General features: G+C 34.7%; 1 protein-coding gene across 1 annotated transcript in view; it reads left to right on the plus strand.

Moving 5' to 3' along the window:
• EXOC4 (exocyst complex component 4) overlaps nt 1-20,287 on the plus strand; it is an 816,673-nt gene that overhangs the window by 208,224 nt on the left and 588,162 nt on the right. The window contains exon 8 of the mRNA XM_081287653.1: nt 12,772-12,917. Within this exon, the coding sequence (XP_081143779.1) occupies nt 12,772-12,917 (146 nt within the window). The remainder of the gene's footprint in view (nt 1-12,771; nt 12,918-20,287) is intronic.

Consider the following 20,287-nt stretch of genomic DNA (forward strand, 5'->3'; position numbering starts at 1 on the left):
AAAATCTCATCAGTACTAATGTCAAATATGTCAGGGTATTCACAAATATCAATATTCATATACTTTATAAGGAAGTATATTCCAGAGTAAATTTATTGTGCCTACTAAACTCATTCTTCTGTGTTCCTGATTATTTTTCATGGCATGATGTTGTCTGTCCTTCAGTGACATAATTTTCAGCCATTGTTTTTTATTTTTTCTCTTTTTTCCTTTGTAGAATAACTAGTTAAATTTCGTCCATTTTATCCCTCTACACTGACTCACAGATTTATCCCTAAATGTATAATATTATTAGCCCTTTGGCTTAAAACATTATTATTATTGCTGTTAGTATCATTAAATGCTCTGGATAGGTTATTTCTTCTTGCTCTTCTCTCTTTGTTTTGTTTTCTGCATCATTTGTTTGTACTCTTAGTTCCATTGCCCGCTAATCTATTATTTTGTATTTATTTCATACTGTATTTATTATGATTTCCTATTATGTGTTCATGTGTATTTATCACCATCTTATTCACCTACTTAACATCTTTTTTATCTACTCAATTTATACGTTTAAATGTTGTTATTAATGCTTTATAGTTATCCGTACATTGGGGTTCATTTTGACATATTAATACATATACAGAATATATTTTGCTTCATTTCAATCCCTAGTACTTCCTCTTCTGCCCTCTGCTTCCTCTCCTTGTTTTCCTTCCTTCACTCTACAAGGGTTCCTTCTATTTATTTATTTTTAACTGGTGCTTTATAGATATACACCTATAAGTATATGTGTATATATGTATATATCTATAAACACACTATTGGTTCCACATAAAGGTGGAATTCACTGTGGTATATTTATATATTTACATAGTATAATTTGGTCAATTCCTTTCTTCAGTTTCTTCCTTTTCCCTTCCTCTTCCTTCCCCTTAAATCCACTCTCTCTCCTCCACTGGTTTTCCTTCTATTTTCATTAGATTCCTCCCATGAACCTACTTTCCCCCCATCCTTTATCTCTACCTTCTGCATATGAAAGAAAACATTTGACCCTTTAATTTACAAGTTTGGCTTATTTCACTTAGTGTGAGATCTTTAGTTCTATCCATTTTCCAGCATATGCCACAATTTCATTTTTCTTTATGGCTGAGTAAAACTCCATATATATATATGTGTGTGTATATATATATAAAATTTTCTTTATTCATTCATCTGGTGATGGGTATCTAGGCAGGTTCCATAACATGAGCATTGTGAATTGCCCTGCTGTAAACATTGGTATAGCCTGTATCACTATTGTGCTGATTTTAGTTCTCTTCAGTAAATACTAAGAAGTGATAAAGCTGGGTCATTATGGTGTTTTCATTCCTGGTCTTCTGAGGAATCTCCATACTGCTTTCCAAAGTGGCTGTATTAATTTACAGTTCTACCAACAATTTCTGAGTTTAGCTATTCTCCCCCATCTTCAACAGCATTTATTATTATTTATATCTTGACGATTGCCATTCCAATTGGAGTGAGATGAAATCTCATTGTAGTTTTGATTTGCTTTTCTCTGATAGCTAAGGATTTGAGCATTTCCCCATATATTTGTTGGCCATTTGTATTTCTTCTTTTGAGAAATATCTGTTTTTTTTAGCCCATTTATTAATTGGGTCATTATTATTATTTTAATGTTAAGTATTTTGAGTTCTATATGTGTACTGGATATTAATCCCCCATTGGATGAGTAGCTAGCAAAGATTTTCTCCCAGACTCCATCTTTATGCTTTTTTTTTTTTTTTACCTTTTTTTTTTTAATGTTCAGAAACTGCCTTGGCCCCATCTCTCACAGAGGCCCTTAATTCTGGAAAACTGGAGGAAGGATGATGTCTTTTAGGTACATTTGGTTAATGGTGTTTTCTAGTTCTGAAGAATATCTGCTTAGTTTATATCTAAATAACCTACCTATTGGTGAAAGATGAGTGTTGAAATCATCCAGTATTATTATATTGGTGTCTATTTGATTCTTTTTATTGAATAGAGTTTGTTTTATATGCATAGGTGTACCAGCATTTGGTGCATAAATATTTATAATCATATCTTATTTTAAAATAATTCCTCTAATAAGTATGAAGCAACCTTACACATCTATTTTAATTAATTTTTACTTGAAGTCTACTTTGTCACATACGAGAGTAGCTAGTCTGCTTGGTTTCAGTCTCCATTTGAATGGCACATCTTTTTTTACACTTTTACTTTCAGCTTTTGTATGTGTTTGTCTATAAGAGGAGGCCCTTAAAAACAACATCTGGTTTATTCTTGTTTTTTTAACCCACTATGTCAATATTTGTCTTTTGCCTGGTGAGTTTAGACCATTTACATTCAATATTATTATAGAGAGAGAATTTTTATTTTCTACCATTTTGATTTATCCCCCCCCCCACCTATTTTCTGGTGCTGAGGATTAAACTCAGGGGCACTTGACCACTGAGCCACATCCCAAGCCCTATTTTGTATTTTATTTAGAGACAGGGTCTCACTGATTTGCTTAGTGCCTCACTTTTACTGAGACTGGTTTTGAACTTTAGGTCCTCCTTCCTCAGCCTCTTCAAGACTCTGGAATTTATAGGCATATGCTACTGTACCTGGCAATATTGATTTAATTGGACTCTTCTATTAGAATCATCCATATGCTGGCTCTGATACTTATTTTTCATTTTTTTCTGCATGAAATATTTCATGAGTATGTTTTGTAGTCCTGGCTTAGTCGTTATGAATTCTTTTATTTTCTGCTTATCTTGGAAGGTTTTTATTTCATCTTCAACTCTGATGGATAGCTGTGCTGGATATAACAATCATGGCTGTCTCCATAATGTTTAAGGGCTTGGTACACATTACTCCAAACCCTACTAAGTTTCAGAGACTAGGCTGAGAGATCAGAAGAAAGTCTATTTGGCTTACCTCTAAATTTTACCTTTTATATTTCTACTGCAGCTTCTAAAATTCTATCCTTGTTTTATGTATTAGATATTTAAATTGTAATGTGTTTTTGAGAGGATCTTTTTTGATATTGTCTATTTGGGATTCTAAATGCCTCTTGTATTTGGATTTCTAACTCCTAAGGTTTGGAAAATTTTCTGGTATTATTTCAATGAAAAGGTTGTGCATTCTTTAGTTTGTATCCTTTTTCCCCCCCTATACCAGTGATTATTAGATTTAGTCTCTTAATGTTATCTCTGTTTTATTGAGTATTCTGCAGAGGCTATGGGGACCCTCCTGAGCTGGGGATAGCAGTCCATGGGAGTGATTTGTTCTTGGAAGTTCCACTCTATTTCCTTTGCCTACAGAGATGGGTAGGGGGTTTAGGTGACCTTCAGCTAGCAGTTTCTTGTAGAGAGATTACTAAGACAGCCTATTTCAGAGATATTTCCTATAATTTTATTTTCTACTAGCTGTAGGCAGGGAGAATCTGTATTGGTTTAATTTCTTCTAGGCAGGCTGGCTAGCTGTGGGCCCTATAAAGTTGCTGCCCTGCCTGGCACAGCTTTCTGCCCACAATTTGGGCTGAATTGTATGATCTCCTTCCTTGTCTTTCTACACTTGTCCGGCTCTATCTTGCTCTGCCTTCCTCTCCAACTGTCATTTAGGAAGTAAGCTTGTAAGCTTTTCCTGCATTTTGTCGCCCCTTCCTCATGGCCTCACCCTGGTTGGGCTTAAGGGATTCTTTCCTTATTTTGTACTTCAGTAACCAGATTCCCAGTCCTTCCAAGTCTGAAGCTGTCCATGATTTGAATTTTGGATTTTTTACTCTGTCACCCTCTTCTCTGGTTATCTGTTCTTTCACTGCTTCTGTCTGGGCTGTGAAGGAGTCAAGGATTGCTGCATAAGCCGGGCATAGTGACACCCGCCATAATCTTAGCAATTTGGGAGGCTGAGACAGCAGGATCTGGAGTTCAAAGCCAGCCTCAGCAAAAGCGAGGTACTAAGCAATCTCAGTGACAGCCTGTCTCTAAATAAAATACAGAATAGGTCTAGGGATGTGACTAGGTGGTCGAGAGCCCCTGAGTTTAATCCCAAGTTCTCACCCTCCAAAAACTCATGCTGCCTAGATCTGCTCTACTACCCTGAGAACTCTCTAAATTTGTATTCGACTTTGAGACATGAGATTAATATTAAGTCCTCACCTGTGTTGTTTTTATGTCATCTAAAATATTTTCTGTTTTCTGAACATGATCTAATTTTTCCCAGCAGTGTTTCTTCTATTCTGTTAGGTTCTTTTAAAAAAACATTTAGATTCTGTTTTTGTCCTTCTATAGTGCCATGATCTTGAAGACCTTCTTGTCCTATTTGGGTACAATCTTGAGCTCTTATAAAAGCTCTTAGCCTTTTCTTTGTTGTGATGGTTTATCACTGTTTTCTTGTAGTCATTCCTGTATGTATCTTTATTACTAGATATGTACACTGAGGCAAGGATGTATTTTTAAGACTTGTTTTTATATACAGCAAACTTTCTTGCATTATTTTATGTGTTAAATAAATATATATTTAGTTTAAGATAAATGAAAATACTCTTTTGGAAGCTGTTAAAAATGGCTTTTCTTTTTTAATAGATCTTCTGTGGGGAAAAGAAAAATAAAACCATGAACTCTGATCTAGACTTTACATATCAGATGTTTGATATAGAACCAGAAAATAACATGTACTGTTGGAGTTTTTTAAGCTTTAATTCTGCATATTGATGTAATGAACTATTCACAAGGTCATATTAATAGTTTTTTAATAGTACAATTGTTATTGAAATGAGTATAATTAAGCAGGCAACCATTCCACTTTCAAAATGACTGTTTATTTTTCTTTTGGTTTCCTTGCTGCAGAATATTTTAGTCCTTATATAATAGATAATGGCTGCTATACTGAAAAATAACTTTTTCTGGTTTTTATGTGGTAATATTCCATTCTGTAGCAACCCTATGGGGGGAAAAACCCGATAGTTTTAGCAATTGTAAATGGAGGTCCTCATTTTGTTACATCATTTCACTATTTATTTTGTAATATTTTCAGGAATCAGGATGATTGACAGGTATATTACTCTTCTTCTACTCCTCCCCACCTTCTCTGACATTTCCTTCAATACACTCAATAAGACTGTACTTCCTGCCTGGGCTCTTCCCTTGCTTCTTGAAAAGTGGGAGGTACCTTTTGGGAGAAGCCACTTGCTTGCTTCTTTTCTTCTTCCAGGGATCCTAGGCTTCAAGTTTCTGGCTAATTTGGTTCCTCTTCAGGACCTTCGACTCCCCCCTGCACCCCCCAACAAAGGAGGAAACGAAAAGAAAAGAAAGAAAAAAACTATCTTCATGAAAATTAATCCTGTGGAAAATGCTGTGCTTTGCCTGGATCACATACTCTTGGGCATCTGCATTTTGAAACAGCAAATTGTTTTGTAATATTTCATATAGACACATTCAAGAGACTGCTGAAGAGTAATTGAGGTTTAGTTTATATTGGGAGCTCATGGTGTTTTTTTTTGTCTTATTATTAACTCCCCTCATAAGAAATATTGAAACATTATAATTCTCAGATTTGTCAAGGAGGAAAATTATAGTATGGTTTTGCTATAAATTATTGAATATGTGAAGTTAGTAGTCAGAAGAATTGGATTCATTGTTGTACAGATTGAAATCTGTGCAAATCATTATTTTTGCTTTCCTGAAATACAAGAATTCTATGAAAAAATGGTGATATAAATATTACTCATTTATCCTTAGATATCTTAGTAAAGGAACAAAAACCTATTTAAACTGTCATGAGGAAAATGTATTGGAGAGGTTCTTTGGAATCAAAGGGTAGAAAATGTGAGACCTTATCGGCAACCGAATTTGATACCTGTAAAGCTATGTGTGTTAGTCAGATTTGTATTGCTATGACCAAAATACCTGGAAGAATAACTTAGAGGAGAAGTTTATTTTGTTTCATGATTTCAGAGGTTTAGTCCATGGTAGGCTGACTCCATTGCTCGGAGCTCAGGGTGGGGAAGAACATCATGGCAGAGGGGTGTGGTAGAGAAGCCCCGATCTCCTCATGAAGGGTAGGAAGCTTAGGGCGGGGGAGAGAAGAGGGGAGAGGGGAGAGAGGAGGAGGAGAAGAAGGAGAAGGAGAGAGAGGGAGAGAGAAAGAAAGAAAAGGGAAGGGAGGGAGGGAGAGAGGAGGGAAGGAGGGAAGGGAGGGCAGGCGGGAAAACTGGAAAGTTGAACTCTATCAAGTCACACCCCTAGGGTCCTACCTCCTGCAACCATGCCTACAGTTACCACACAGTCTGTTCAAACTAGGATGGACTGATTGGGTCGTAGCTCTCACAATCTATCATCACCTTTGAATATCCCTGCATTAACACAGGAGCTTTTGGAGGGACATTTCACATCCAAACAACACCTTGGAAAACATGGGAAGGTTGCAACCTTTCAATCTCTCTATGGATTTTCTTTTTTCTGGCCATATATTTCATTGTTTTTATTTTTTATTTTTTTGTAATAGAGATTGAACCCAGAGGTGCTTGACCATTGAGTCACATCCCCAACCCTTTTTAAATTTTGAGACAGGGTCTTACAGAGTTGCTGAGGCTAACTTTGAAGTTGTGATGCTCCTGCTTCAATCTCCCAAACTGCTGGGATTACAGGTGTGCACCACTGCACTGGCTTCAATGTTTTTATTAGTGCATTATAGTTATACGTTACTGTGGGGTTCGTTTTGACACAATCATACGTGCATGGGATGTAATTTTCTCCATTTCAGTCCATGCTTCCTCTTTTCCTCCTGGGCCCTGTTCCCTTTCCTCAACTCTCTGGCCATCTTTCTATTTGTTATTTTCTTCATTCTTCTCTTTAGATTGGCTTTCTTTGATTTTCTATCCTCATGGTGAAAGTTGGTTGTCCTAAAGAATTTACATGTTCTCCCTTACGTTAAACAGAAAAGTCTGTATTCCCCTAACACAACCCTGAGAAAAAGAATCTGGTTAAGTCATTGAAGTTGGCTGTCTCCCTGGTGGATATCTTTACTGTGACTGAGAGGGTGGTATCACAGGGTATAAGCATGACTACTGGAGTCTACCATATGGTTGGGACCAGTTCTTACATAAAGAGAGGGTTTTGTAAACTGGGAAGTTTCTTGAAAGGAATCTGCCGCATTAAGTACCAAGGAACGTCTTGAGTGTTTAAATGAGGAGTTACTTGGACAAATGGAGAGACTGAGAGCAGGAGATTTGTTAATGCTAAGCCTATAAATGCCATATTCAGCTTTAGGAAACTACATATATAACCATAAGCAGCCACAAGATTAGGTGATGAATGGAGAATTCCTTCAGAATGGTTTTGCCAATATTATACTAAGTTATGTATCTCAGAATTTTGGCCCTACTTTTATATCATGAGATTTCTGACTAGTATCTTGGCAACTGCTAATCATATATTATAGAAGAGGTGCCTAATGACTTCAATTTATATGTTTTAAAGCATTATATATCATTGCTTTGACTAGAGAGCCATCTAACCTATCATGTAGGTTCTCAAGAAATATCATGATATCACTGGAATATATAGTTTCTCAAGCACTTCCTGTGTCTTTGTGTTTCTTGTCTTTAGTTTCACAAATTAAAGACTTCAAAGTTAAATTTAAAACACTCATGAACTTTGGATTTTGTTTTGTAACTCTTGACCAACAAGAAATTATAATTTCAGGTACTTAAAAGTAGAAAATAAATTAGTGCCTGCATTATGAAGCAATTTGGAGCCAGCAAGAATGTGGGATTATCTTCTGTAGATTTTTTGTTGACAGGATGTATTTTATGTCATGTGTAATGCTCTTTGTCTTAAGTAATTTTTCACAGGCAAATGACAATCTGTACAGTTTGTTTCCTTTTATAAAAATGGAAATATGGACTCATGGATATATGCTTAAAATATTCTGTCCAATTTGGGAGATATAGTGTATTATTTACCCTATTGTAGAATCACCACAAAATTATACAGTTATATTCTTTCTATGTGTGTGTGTGTGTGTGTGTGTGTGTGTGTGTGTGTGTGTATCTATACTAGGGTTTGAACCCAGGCATTGATTATGCAAAGCACACACACTACCACTAAACTACTCTCCCAGCCTCTAGTTTTATTTTAATGAGTCATTATGCTTGTGTTACAATTTCATAGTGAAAGATATAGTCTAATTTAGGCAAATTTCAAACAGTTTAGAAATAGGGGCTTTTTTATTCTTATAGATATTTTAATATATGCCTTTACCAATATGGGTATCAAAACAAAACATTACCTCATTTTAAAAGCAGCTAGTGGTAAATGGTATTAGGAAAAAGAGGCTAACACAATTAAACAAACATTGCAACTATTTAACCTATGGTAACTTTTATATGTATTATAGATTTTTGTACCAAGAACTAATTTGCAGGGTTCTTTCTACTTTGGAGACTCCAACTTGAGTACCACTATATATACATTAGGCTTCTTTTCTTTTTTTAAATTCAGCATTTCACTATTTCCTTTTTTTTTCTTTATTTTTTTTATTGGTTGTTCACAACATTACAAAGCTCTTGACATATCATATTTCATACATTAGATTGAAGTGGGTTATGAACCCCCAATTTTACCCCAAATGAAGATTGCAGAATCACGTCGGTTACACATCCACAATTTTACATAATGCCCTATTAGTAACTGTTGTATTCTGCTACCTTTCCTATCCCCTACTATCCCCCCTCCCCTCCCCTCCCATCTTCTCTCTCTACCCCATCTACTGTAATTCATTTCTCTCCTTGTTTATTTTCCCATTCCCCACACAACCTCTTATATGTAATTTTGTATAGCAATCAGGGTCTCCCTTCATTTCCATGCAATTTTCCTCATCTCTCCCTTTCCCTCCCATCTCATGTCACTGATTAATGTTACTCTTTTCTTCCCACTCTTCCTCCCTGCTCTGTTCATATTTGCTCTCATTATATCAAAGAAGACATTTGGTATTTGTTTTTTAGGGATTGGCTAGCTTCACTAAGCATAATCTGCTCTAGTGCCGTCCATTTCCCTGCAAATTCTATGATTTTGTCATTTTTTATTGCTGCATAGTACTCCATTGTGTATAGATGCCACATTTTTTTTATCCATTCATCTATTGAGGGGCATCTGGGTTGGTTCCACAGTCTAGCAATTGTGAATTGTGCTGCTATGAACATCGATGTGGCAGTATCCCTGTAGCATGCTCTTTTAAGGTCTTCAGGGAATAGTCTGAGAAGGGCAATAGCAGGGTCAAATGGTGGTTCCATTCCCAGCTTTCCCAGGAATCTCCAAACTGCTTTCCAAATTGGCCGCACCAATTTGCAGTCCCACCAGCAATGTACAAGTGTACCCTTTTCTCCACATCCTCGCCAGCACTTGTTGTTGTTTGACTTCATAGTGGCTGCCAATCTTACTGGAGTGTGATGGTATCTTAGGGTGGTTTTGATTTGCATTTCTCTGACTGCTAGAGATGGTGAGCATTTTTCCATGTACTTGTTGATTGATTGTATATCCTCCTCTGAGAAGTGTCTGTTCAGGTCCTTGGCCCATTTGTTGATTGGGTTATTTGTTATCTTATTGTCTAATTTTTTGAGTTCTTTGTATACTCTGGATATTAGGGCTGTATCTGAAGTGTGAGGAGTAAAAATTTGTTCCCAGGATGTGGGCTCCCTATTTACCTCTCTTATTGTTTCTCTTGCTGAGAAAAAACTTTTTAGTTTAAGTTCACTATTTCCTTTTGATTTACTAGTATGATACATGGGTGTGTTGGGGAAATGAAGAAATATAGTGTTTTAAGGAATGTTTAAGACTAACACCGTTAGGCAGTTTTTGATGGATACTGTTTGAACAATGTAAAATAGTGGTAGTTTAGGAGTTCAGAAAGGAGAAAAGCTGACCTAGAATGGCCCATGAATAATTTGTTGAAGTGAAAATGTTAAAGGTGTCCTTAGAGAGTGTTTTTTTTTTTTTAATTTTTGGGGTGTAGAGTGGGGGAGGGGATTTACTTAGGGGAGAGCATAATCTAGACCAGGCTTTCCAGAAATGAAGATGCCAGATGTATTTAGAGAATAATTATGTAAGTGAGTTTGATTGGAGTTTTGGCTTCATTTTGGGGAGAATAAGATACAATTGGAGATATATATTGAAGTGATGCAATGCATATCCTTGTGTGATGACAGCAGCGATGTGTTAGGATTATCAATCTGTTGATGGTGTTTGGGAAGGACTGGAGCTGTAGGAGATGGGAGTCAGAAACTTAAATGAGGAAAACTACCTGAGTTGAACTAAATTAGCTGTTGGCAGAATGGACCTGAAGCTGCATACGAATAGTTGAGAGTCATTAATAGACTGAGTGACTAACTCCTTAATGGGCACAAAGGATAAGAGAATGTATCAAAAGATGTTTCTGAAGTTTTAAACTCAGAGACAAGTGAGAAAATGAAACTACATAGATTAAAAATGATGGCAGAAGGAATTCCTGGTTGTACTGGAAAATGATTTAAATTTTAGGGAAGTTGATTTTATCAGTGGAATATATGAATATATCAAGCATGCAGTTACAAATGTGGTATTGAAGTTTGGGAGACAAATCGGGAATAGCTCACATAATGGTAAAGGAGACAATATTTGTGAAGAGTGCTCTTCAAAGTTTGGGACCAAAATTCAACAGGGAGTTAAAATTGCAGATAGTGGATGAGGGTAAAAGTAGGAATTGTGTTTCTAGATAGAGAAGCCAGTGGATACAAATATACCAACAGTACTGCAAGGCAGTAATTCAGGGGACTTTATTGATGTGGAGAATAAGATCTTTAAAAAGTCATCTTAAAATAACTGAGAAGAAAAGTGATCTTAAAATAACTCGGTTTTGAGAATGTTGGTTAGTTATGCTCTTGTCAGTAACTGTTTTATTGTACAAGGTCATCTTTTGTGTTCTATGATATTAAGTATGTTAGAAGAATTACTTGGTATTGTATTTTCATGCTTGAGTAGAAACATCTTTCTGCCATGTTGATGTTAAAACAAACACAGGAATGAAACAGTACAGTTGTGGGCATCTTTCTAGACTATATCAATTTGAAATTATTTTATAGTTTTTTTTTTTTTTTTTTTTGTAGCTTTCCTGTGTTCACAGATTGCTGAAAATCTGAACTGTGGCACATCAGGGCCAAATCTACAACATAATTGTGTCCTTCAGTTGAATTGTTAGTAGAGGCTCCACTTCTCCCTGACTGTTGAAAGTTTGGGTGACATATTAACAGGGATGGTGTTTGTCTTAATATTTTTTCATCAGTATGTTGAATAATACTTCAATAACTTCATAAATAATTTTTTAAAAAATTGACCTGTTAACATATCGTGTGTTTTCCCAGTGCAATTTTTATTATACAGAGACTGAAATACATATAAACTGATGTTATCGATAGTTCATATAACCTTGGAACAAATAGAGTGTCATGGTTAACAGTATAGGCTTTGGAGTCAATTTAACCAGGTTGAAAGTCTGGCCTATTATTCTATAATTATAAGACATTAGACTGATTTCTGCATACCACTAATTCTGTTTCTTCATTTCCAAAATATTGATAAGAATTCTAGTTTCACTTATTTGAGGTTCAAATAAGAGGTAATGTTTTAAAAATTTCTCATGTTTGCTAAGTTCTGAGGAATGTAAGTTTATGATAGGGACATAATTGCTTTAAAACTTATACTATCCTGTACATAGGATGCTTCATAAATCTTTGGTAACAAGGGTTGAAGTAGACCTAAAACCTTTCTTGCATAAATAAATAAATGAATAGTTAGATGGCACCTTCAGTCTCTGACAAACTTTTATTTAACACATGCTTGCCCACCTCTGTCTTACTTGGGTGTCTTAAAGTTTTAAGTGTGATAAGAGGATATGAAAGTGAGTTTACATGTTTTCTGCCCAAGGTAGATTCTAAGGAACAATGGTGTTTTCTCTTCTGGATTTGTTATGTTCTTTCACAACAGTGGGAACTCTTTAGAATCTGATCTTAGATATTATATAAAAACTGATTCTAGCCCATACACCAGCCTACTGCAAGTTGATTTGATAAACAGGAACTGTTGGCAATAGTTGCTCTAAAACCTAGTTGCTTTTCTTCCCACAGTGAGCAGTAGTTCTGGACTAGTAAGAGTTTAGGACCTCTTAGCTTCCTTCAGCCTCTCTTCCTACCTCCCCTTGGTAGGTTTTTTGGAGGATTATGTACGATGCTGACAGAATGAGGGGCAAGAACACAGACTCTGGAATTAAAACATCAGAGACCACTTTGCAGCTCGTGAACCTTTCTTAGTCTATTTTCTTTGTCAATGCCCTGTGAACTTCCCTGATAAAATTTTGTAATTTTATTTACTATAAATGAAATAAGTAAATATTAATGAATTAGCACCTAGCCTGCAGCATTGTAAGCTCTCAGTAAATATTAAGACATTGCTTCTAAGGCTGCTGTAGTTCAGAATAATGAGGATTAAATTACAATTAAAGAAGACTGATTCAATCATCACAGTTCCTGAAGAATAGTAGACACTAAATAAAATTGTTCTCTTTACCCCCATGTGCAAATGACCATCCCTCCTTGTTACCTGTAAATAGTCAACAAGTAGATGACTTTCTGGCTAATGAATCTTTCATCAGATCTCCAATTAGAAAAATGGATAGCCACCTTAGTATACTTCTGAATGTCAAGGATGAGTTATAGGTATACAAATTACACTGTCTTATCTGGTTATACAGATGCTGTTGACTGAGTACTTGGATATGAAGAATACTCGCACTGCCTCTGAACCATCAGCTCAATTAAGCTATGCCAGTTCTGGACGAGAGTTTGCAGCCTTTTTTGCCAAGAAGAAACCTCAAAGACCGAAAAATTCCCTTTTCAAGTAAGTATGATGCCAGTAAGATAGCAAAGTATCTAGAAGAGTTCTATCCAAGTAAGATGACTTGCTATTTTACTGACAACTATTACTTTGTCTAACTGAAGTTGAAGTATTTTATAAGAAACAAATATTTGATTTTTTTTTTACCTTTGTTTTCTATAAGGGAATGTGGCTGTTCCAGATTATGGTCACTGGACTATTTAGAACTCTTAATAAAAATTTCTTAAATTTGTTTCTGGAGCATTCATATAAAATTAAGGGAAATTAAAGGAAATGAAATATACCAGCTTTGAAAAAGCCCCCATGTGCCAAGAAATAGCCTTTTATAACTCTCTCTAGCAAAGCAGTGTTGGACATTATGAGGTTAGATGTTTAATGAAGGAACAGTCTGAAAAGTAGTTTGGTTTTTTAAAAAAATATTTTTAGTTATACTTGGACACAATACCATTATTTTATTAGTATATTTCATGTTGTGCTGAGGATCAAACATAGTGCCTCACACGTGCTAGGTGAACCCTGTACTGCTGAGCCACAACCCAACCCTGTTTTTTTTTTTTTTTGCAAAATAATCAAGATTTATCTTTATTTCCTGAATTTAAATCTCTCGTTTTCCCCTTTTACTTGTTACATTTGAGCAAAATATTTATCCATTCTAAAGCATCAATTTAATTTACTGAAAAAAATGTAAATGGTAAATGTACTTAATTACATAACATGATTTAAGGGATAAATAAAATATCTATAAAACTTTTATATGCATAACTCAAAAGATTCTAGTTTATATCCTAACTTAGTATTAATAAAACTGAATGAAGTTCAATGAAGATAAATTGCTTGGTTCTGGTCACACAATTTATACACATATAAGCAAAATTTGGTTTTAGATTTTGATTGAATGGTATTACCTGAATATACATACCTTTTAAACCAAAGTATATGGTGCAAAATGAAATAATATTTTTTTATTGTTTTTTTTTTCTGAAACATGTATCATAGATTTATTCATTCTATGACCATACAAATTGCCTTTAAAAAAAAAAACCGGATAGAGAACAACAAAAAAAAGGCTACCAGTACCATTTTTCATTGGGTGATTTACTGGTAAACACTGAGCTTAATGAAGACAGGACTGGAATTCCTTATTTTTTTTTAACTTCTCTATCTTCTACTTTTTTTCCCTTTTAATTAATTAATTTTTTTTTTCAATTTATATGTGACAGTAGAATGCATTTCAATTCTTATTACACATACAAAGCCCATTTTTTCATATCTCTGGTTGTATACAAAGTATATTCACACCAATTCGTGTCTCCATACCTGTATTTTGGATAATAATGTCCATCACATTCTACCATCATTTCTAACTCCATGCTCCCTCCCTTCCCTTCCTACCCCTCTGCCCTATCTAGAGTTTGTCTATTCCTCCCATGTTCCCCCTCCCTACCCCACTATGAATCAGCCTCCTTATATCAGAGAAAACATTCGGCATTTGGTTTTTTGCCAGTCTTGGTTTTTTATTTTGTTGTTGTTACTATCTTAGTGTACCCAGCAGGCTTTTGCCCAAAGTGTTTATCTCTTAGTAACAACTAATAGTTAATTACATTAATAATACTGATAGTATTAATAGCTACCATTGATTTAATGCTTCCTATGTACCAGACTCTATACCAGGTGAGTCTCTCAAACTAATCAATTAAACATAAAATAATTTGGCTTCTAACAAGTTTCAGCAGCAGCAATAGTAGCTAACATTTACTGAGTTCTTACTAAGTTTCAGCTGAGACATTAAGCCAATTTCATGGATTGTCTCATCTGCTCATTACTACAACTGTATAGGCAAGGGTTCCGTTTTTAATCCTTGAACACAAAAATTTGCAACACAAGAGAGGTTGAGTAAATTATGTAAGATCATATGTCTAGCAAGTAATAGAAATAGGTTTTAAACTGTTAACAGTCTAAACCCACAGCTTTGTGTCCTTTTGAGGGCTTAATACATATTTTAAGAAATTTTATCTGTAAATGTAAGACAAAGTATCATCCCAGTATTTTGCACTAATTATTTTTAAATGTCTGAGACTCTAGTACATTTTATTGATTTGCCTTTGAGATTTGCTTTTATTTTATATTGATAGTGTTTATAATAATTCAGTATCAACACTTAGTTTGTATTGTGATTTAATGGAGAAGAGTGCATGCCTGCCTGGAATTAAACCCATTCTATTTACTGAATGTAATTCTTTTTTCTTTTTTTTAAGGTTATATTTACTCTTTAATTTTTTTGCTTTTTTAAAAATTCTAATTTGTTATATATGACTGCAGAATGCATTACAAATTCATATTACACATGTGCAGCACAATTTTTCATATCTCTGGTTGTATATAAATTATATTCACACCATTTGTGTCTTCATATATGTATTTAGGGTAATGATGTCTATCTCATTCCATCATCTTTTTTACCCCCACTTCTCCTCCTTTCCCCTCCCACCCCTTTGCCTTATCTAGAGTTCATCAAATCTTCCCAGGCTCCCCCTCCCAACCCCATAATCAATCAGCCTCCTCATATCAGAGAAAACATTTGGCATTTGGTTTTATGGATCACTCACTTAGCATTATATTCTCCAATGCCATCTATTTATCTGTAAATGCCATGATTTTATTCTCTTTTATTGCTGAATAATATTCCATTGTGTATATATACCACATTTTCTTTATCCATTCATTCCTGCGGGACATCTAGGTTGGTTCCACCGTTTAGCTATTGTGACTCGTGCTGCTATAAACATTGATGTAGCTGTGTCCCTATGGTATGCTGTTTTTAAGTTATTTGGGTGTAGACCAAGTATAGCTGGATCAAACGGTGATTCCACTCTCAGTCTTCCAAGGAATCTCTATACTGCTTTCCAGATTGGCTGCACCAATTTGCAGTCCTACCAGCAATGTATGTGTGTGCCTTTTCCCCCATATCCTCGCCAACACTTTGTGTTCTTAATAGCTGCCATTCTGACTAGAGTAAGATGAAATCTTAGAGTAGTTTTGATTTGCAATTCTATAATTGCTAGAGATGTTGAACATTTTTTTCATGTTGATTGATTGTATATCATCTTCTGAGAATTGTCTGTTCAGTTTCTTGGACCATTTATTAATTGGGCTGTTTGGTTTTTTGCTGTTTAGCTTTTTGAGTTCTTTATATACCATAGAGATTAGTGCTCTGATGTGCAAGTCGTAAAAATTTGCTCTCAAGATATAGGCTCTCTATTCACCTCACTGATGGTTTCTTTGGTGGAGAAGAAGCTTTTTAGTTTGAATCCATCCCATTTATTGATTTGTGATTTTAATTCTTGTGCTATAGGAGTCTTATTAATGAAGTTGAGACCTGATCGACATGATGGTGGAGATTTGGACCTACTTTTTCTTCTAATAGATGCAGTGTCTCTGGTTTAATTCCTAGATCCTTGATCCACTTTGAGTTGAGTTTTGTGCATGGTGAGAGATAGGGGTTTAGTTTCATTTTGTTGCATATGGATTTCCAGTTTTCCCAGCACCATTTATTGAAGAGGCTATCTTTTCTCCAATGTATGTTTTTGGCATCTTTGTCTAATATAAGATAACTGTAATTATGCAGGTTAGTCTCTGTGTCCTCTATTCTGTACTGTTGGTCTACCAGTCTATTTTGTAGCCAATACCATGCTGTTTTTGTTACTATTGCTCTGTAGTATATTTAAGGTCTGGTATAGTGATGCCACCTGCTTCATTCTTCCTGCTAAGGATTCCTTTAGCTATTCTGGGTCTCTTATTTTTCAAGATGAATTTCCTGACTGTTTTTCACATTTCTATGAGGAATGTCATTGGGATTTTGATTGGAATTGCATTAAATCTTTGCATAATTTCATAATGCTTTTGCTAATATGGCCATTGTGCTAATATTAATTCTGCCTATCTAATCACAATGTAGATCTTTCCATCTTCTAAGGTCTTCTTTAATTTCTTTCTTTAGCATTGTGTAGTTTTCATTGTAGAGGTGATTCCCCTCTTTCATTAGGTTGATTCCCAAGTTTTTTTTTTTTTTTTTTTGAGGCTATTGTAAATGGGGTAGTTTTCCTCATTTCCATCTCAGAGGATTTGTCACTGATATACAGAAATGCCTTTGATTTCTGGGTGTTTATTTTGTATCCTGCTACTTTGCTGAATTCATTTACTAGTTCTAGAAGTTTTCTGATGGAAGTTTTCTGGTGGAATTTCTAGGTATAGAATCATATTGTCAGCAAATAGTGCCAATTTGAGTTCTTCTTTTCCTATGTGTATCCCTTTAATTTTTTTTTTTTTTTGTCTAATTGATCTGGCCAGTGTTTTAAGAACTATATTAAATAGATGTGGTGAAAGAGGGTATCCCTGTTCCAGTTTTAAAAGGAATGCTAATGCCTAAAATTTTTCTCTACTTAGAATGATGTTGGCCTGCAGCTTAGCATGGATTGCTTTTATAATATTGAGATGTATTCCTGTTATCCCTAGTTTTTCCAGTGTTTTGAACATTTGAAGATGCTGTATTTTGTCCAATGCTTTTTGTGCATCTATTGAGATGATCATATGACTCTTATCTTTAAATCTATTGATGTGGTGAATTACATTTATTGATTTCCATATGTTGAACCAGACTTGCATCCCTGGGATGAATCCCACTTGATGTTGATACACTATCTTTTTGATATGTTTTTGTATTCGATTTGCTAGAATTTTCACAACTATGTTCATTAGAGATATTTGTCTAAAGTTTTCTTTCTTTGATATGTTTTTGGCTGGTTTTGGAATCAGGGTGATATTGGCCTCATCAAATGAATTTGGAAGTGCTCCCTCTTTTTCTATTTTACAAGATAATTTATAGAGTATATGTATTAGTTCTTCTTTATAGGTCTTGTAGAACTCAGCTGTGTATCCATCTGGTCCTGGGCTTTTCTTGGTTGGTAGCCTTTTGATGGCGTCTTCTATTTCTTTTCTTGAAATTGATCAGTTTAAATTGTGTATATCATCCTGATTCAATTTGGGCAACTCATATGCCTCTGAAAATTTGTCGATGCCTTCAATATTCTCTATTTTATTAGAGTACAAGTTTTCAAAATAATTTTTGATTATCTTCTGTATTTCTGTAGTGTCTCTTGTGATATTTCCTTTTTTTATTACATATGTTAGTGATTTGAGTTTTCTCTCTCCTTCTCTTTGTTAGCATGTCTAAGAATTTGTCACTTTTATTTATATTTTTCCCTGATCAAGGGAAACATACACCAACAAAACCTTTTGTTTTGTCAATTTTCTCATTTGTTTCTTTTGTTTCAATTTCATTGATTTCAGCTCTGATTTTAATTATTTCCTGTCTTCTGCTGCTTTTGGTGTTGATTTGTTCTTCTTTTTCTAGGGCTTTGAGATATAGTGTTAGGTCATTTATTTGTTGACTTTTTCTTCATATAAGGAACGAACCCCATGCAATGAACTTTCCTTTTAGTACCGCCTTCATAGTGTCCAGGAGATTTTGATATGTTGTACCAGTGTTTTTATTTACTTCTAGGAAGTTTTTAGTCTCCTCCTTGATGTCTTTTTCAACCCATTGTTCATTCAGTACCATATTATTTAGTCTCCAGGTGTTGGAGTAGTTTTTATTTTTTATTTTATCATTGATTTCTAATTTCATTCCATTGTGATGTGATAGAATGTAGGGTAGTATCTCTACTTTTTGTAATTATATTTGTTAAGAGTTGCTTTGTGGCATAATGTATGGTCCATTTTAGAGAAGGATCCATGTGCTGCTGAGAAGAAAGTGTATTCACTTCTTGAAGGATGAAATATTCTAAATATGTCAGTTAAGTCTAAGTTATTGACTTCTATAGTTTCTTTGTTCAGCTTTTGTTTGGAAGGTCTATCCAGTGATGAAAGAGGTGTGTTAAAGTCACCCAGCATTATTGTGTTGTGATCAATTCGACTCTTGAGCTTGAGGAGAGTTTGTTTGATAAACATAGATGCTCCATTATTTGGGGCATATATATTTATAATAGTATGTCTTATTGGTGTATGGTTCCCTTGAGAAGTATGAAATATCCTTCTTTGTCCCTTTGTTTAACTTCAGTTCAAAGTCTTCTTTATTTGATATGAGGATGGAAACCCCAGCTTGCTTTCCACAGTCCATGTTAGTGGTATGATTTTTCCCAACCTTTCACCTTCCGTCTGTGTATGTCTTCTCCTATGAAATGGCTCTCATGGAGGCAGCATATTGTTGGGTCTTTTTATTTTTATCCAATCAGCTAGCCTATGACTTTTGATTTATGAGTTTAGGCCATTAACTTTCAGGGTTATTATTGAGACATGATTTGTATTCCCAGCCATTTTTGCTGATTTTTGTTACTTAACTTGACTTGGTTTCTCCTTTGATTAGCTTTTTCTTTAGTGTAATACCTCCCTCTGCTGATTTTCATTGTTGTTTTTCATTTCCTCTTAATGGAATATTTTGCCAAGGATGTAGTGCAGGTTTTCTAGCTGTAAATTCTTTTAACTTTTATCATGGAAGGTTTTTATTTCTTCATCAAATCTAAAGCTTAATTTTTCTGGATATAACATTCTTAGTTGGCATCCATTTTTTTTCAGAGGTTGATATATATTGTTCTAGGATCTTCTAGCTTTCAGGGTCTAGGTTGAAAACTTTGTGCATATCCTAATTGGTTCCCCCTAAATGTAATTTGATTCCTTCCTCTCATGGCTTTTAATATTTTCTCCTTATTCTGTATGTTAGGCATTTTCATTATAATGTGCTTTGGTGGGGGTCTGTTGTGATTTTGTTCATTTGGTGTCCTGTAAGCCTCTTGAATTTAGTTTACCAATTTGTTCTTTATGTTTGGAAAATTTTCTGATATTGTTTTGTCGAATAGATTGTTCATTCCTTTGGTTTGGAACTCTATGCCATCCTCTATCCCAATAACTCTTGAATTTGGTCTTTTTATGCTATCCCATATTTCTTGAATGTTCTGCTAATCAGATTTCTTACCATTTTCACTCTGGTCTACATTCTTTTCAAGTTTATATATATTGTATTTGTTGTCTGCGGTCTTGTCTTCCAATAGGTCATGCTTTCAACTGAACTTTTTATTTGGTTTATTGTTTTTCTATTTCAAGGATTTTTTTTGTTTGGTTCTTCCTATGAATCTCTATCTCCTTATTGAAGTAAACTTTTGCTTCCTTATTTGCTTATGTAGCTTTTTGCTGAAATGATCTTTTTTTTTCTGAAATGATGTATTTACTCTCTTATATCATCCTTTAATTCACAGAACATTTTAATTATGTACATCTTGAACTCCTTCTCTTGTCCTTTTATCTGCTGTGCTGGCCATGAA

Source organism: Spermophilus citellus, assembly GCF_964194105.1.
Source record: "Spermophilus citellus genome assembly, chromosome: 3".
Lineage (NCBI taxonomy): Eukaryota > Metazoa > Chordata > Mammalia > Rodentia > Sciuridae > Spermophilus > Spermophilus citellus.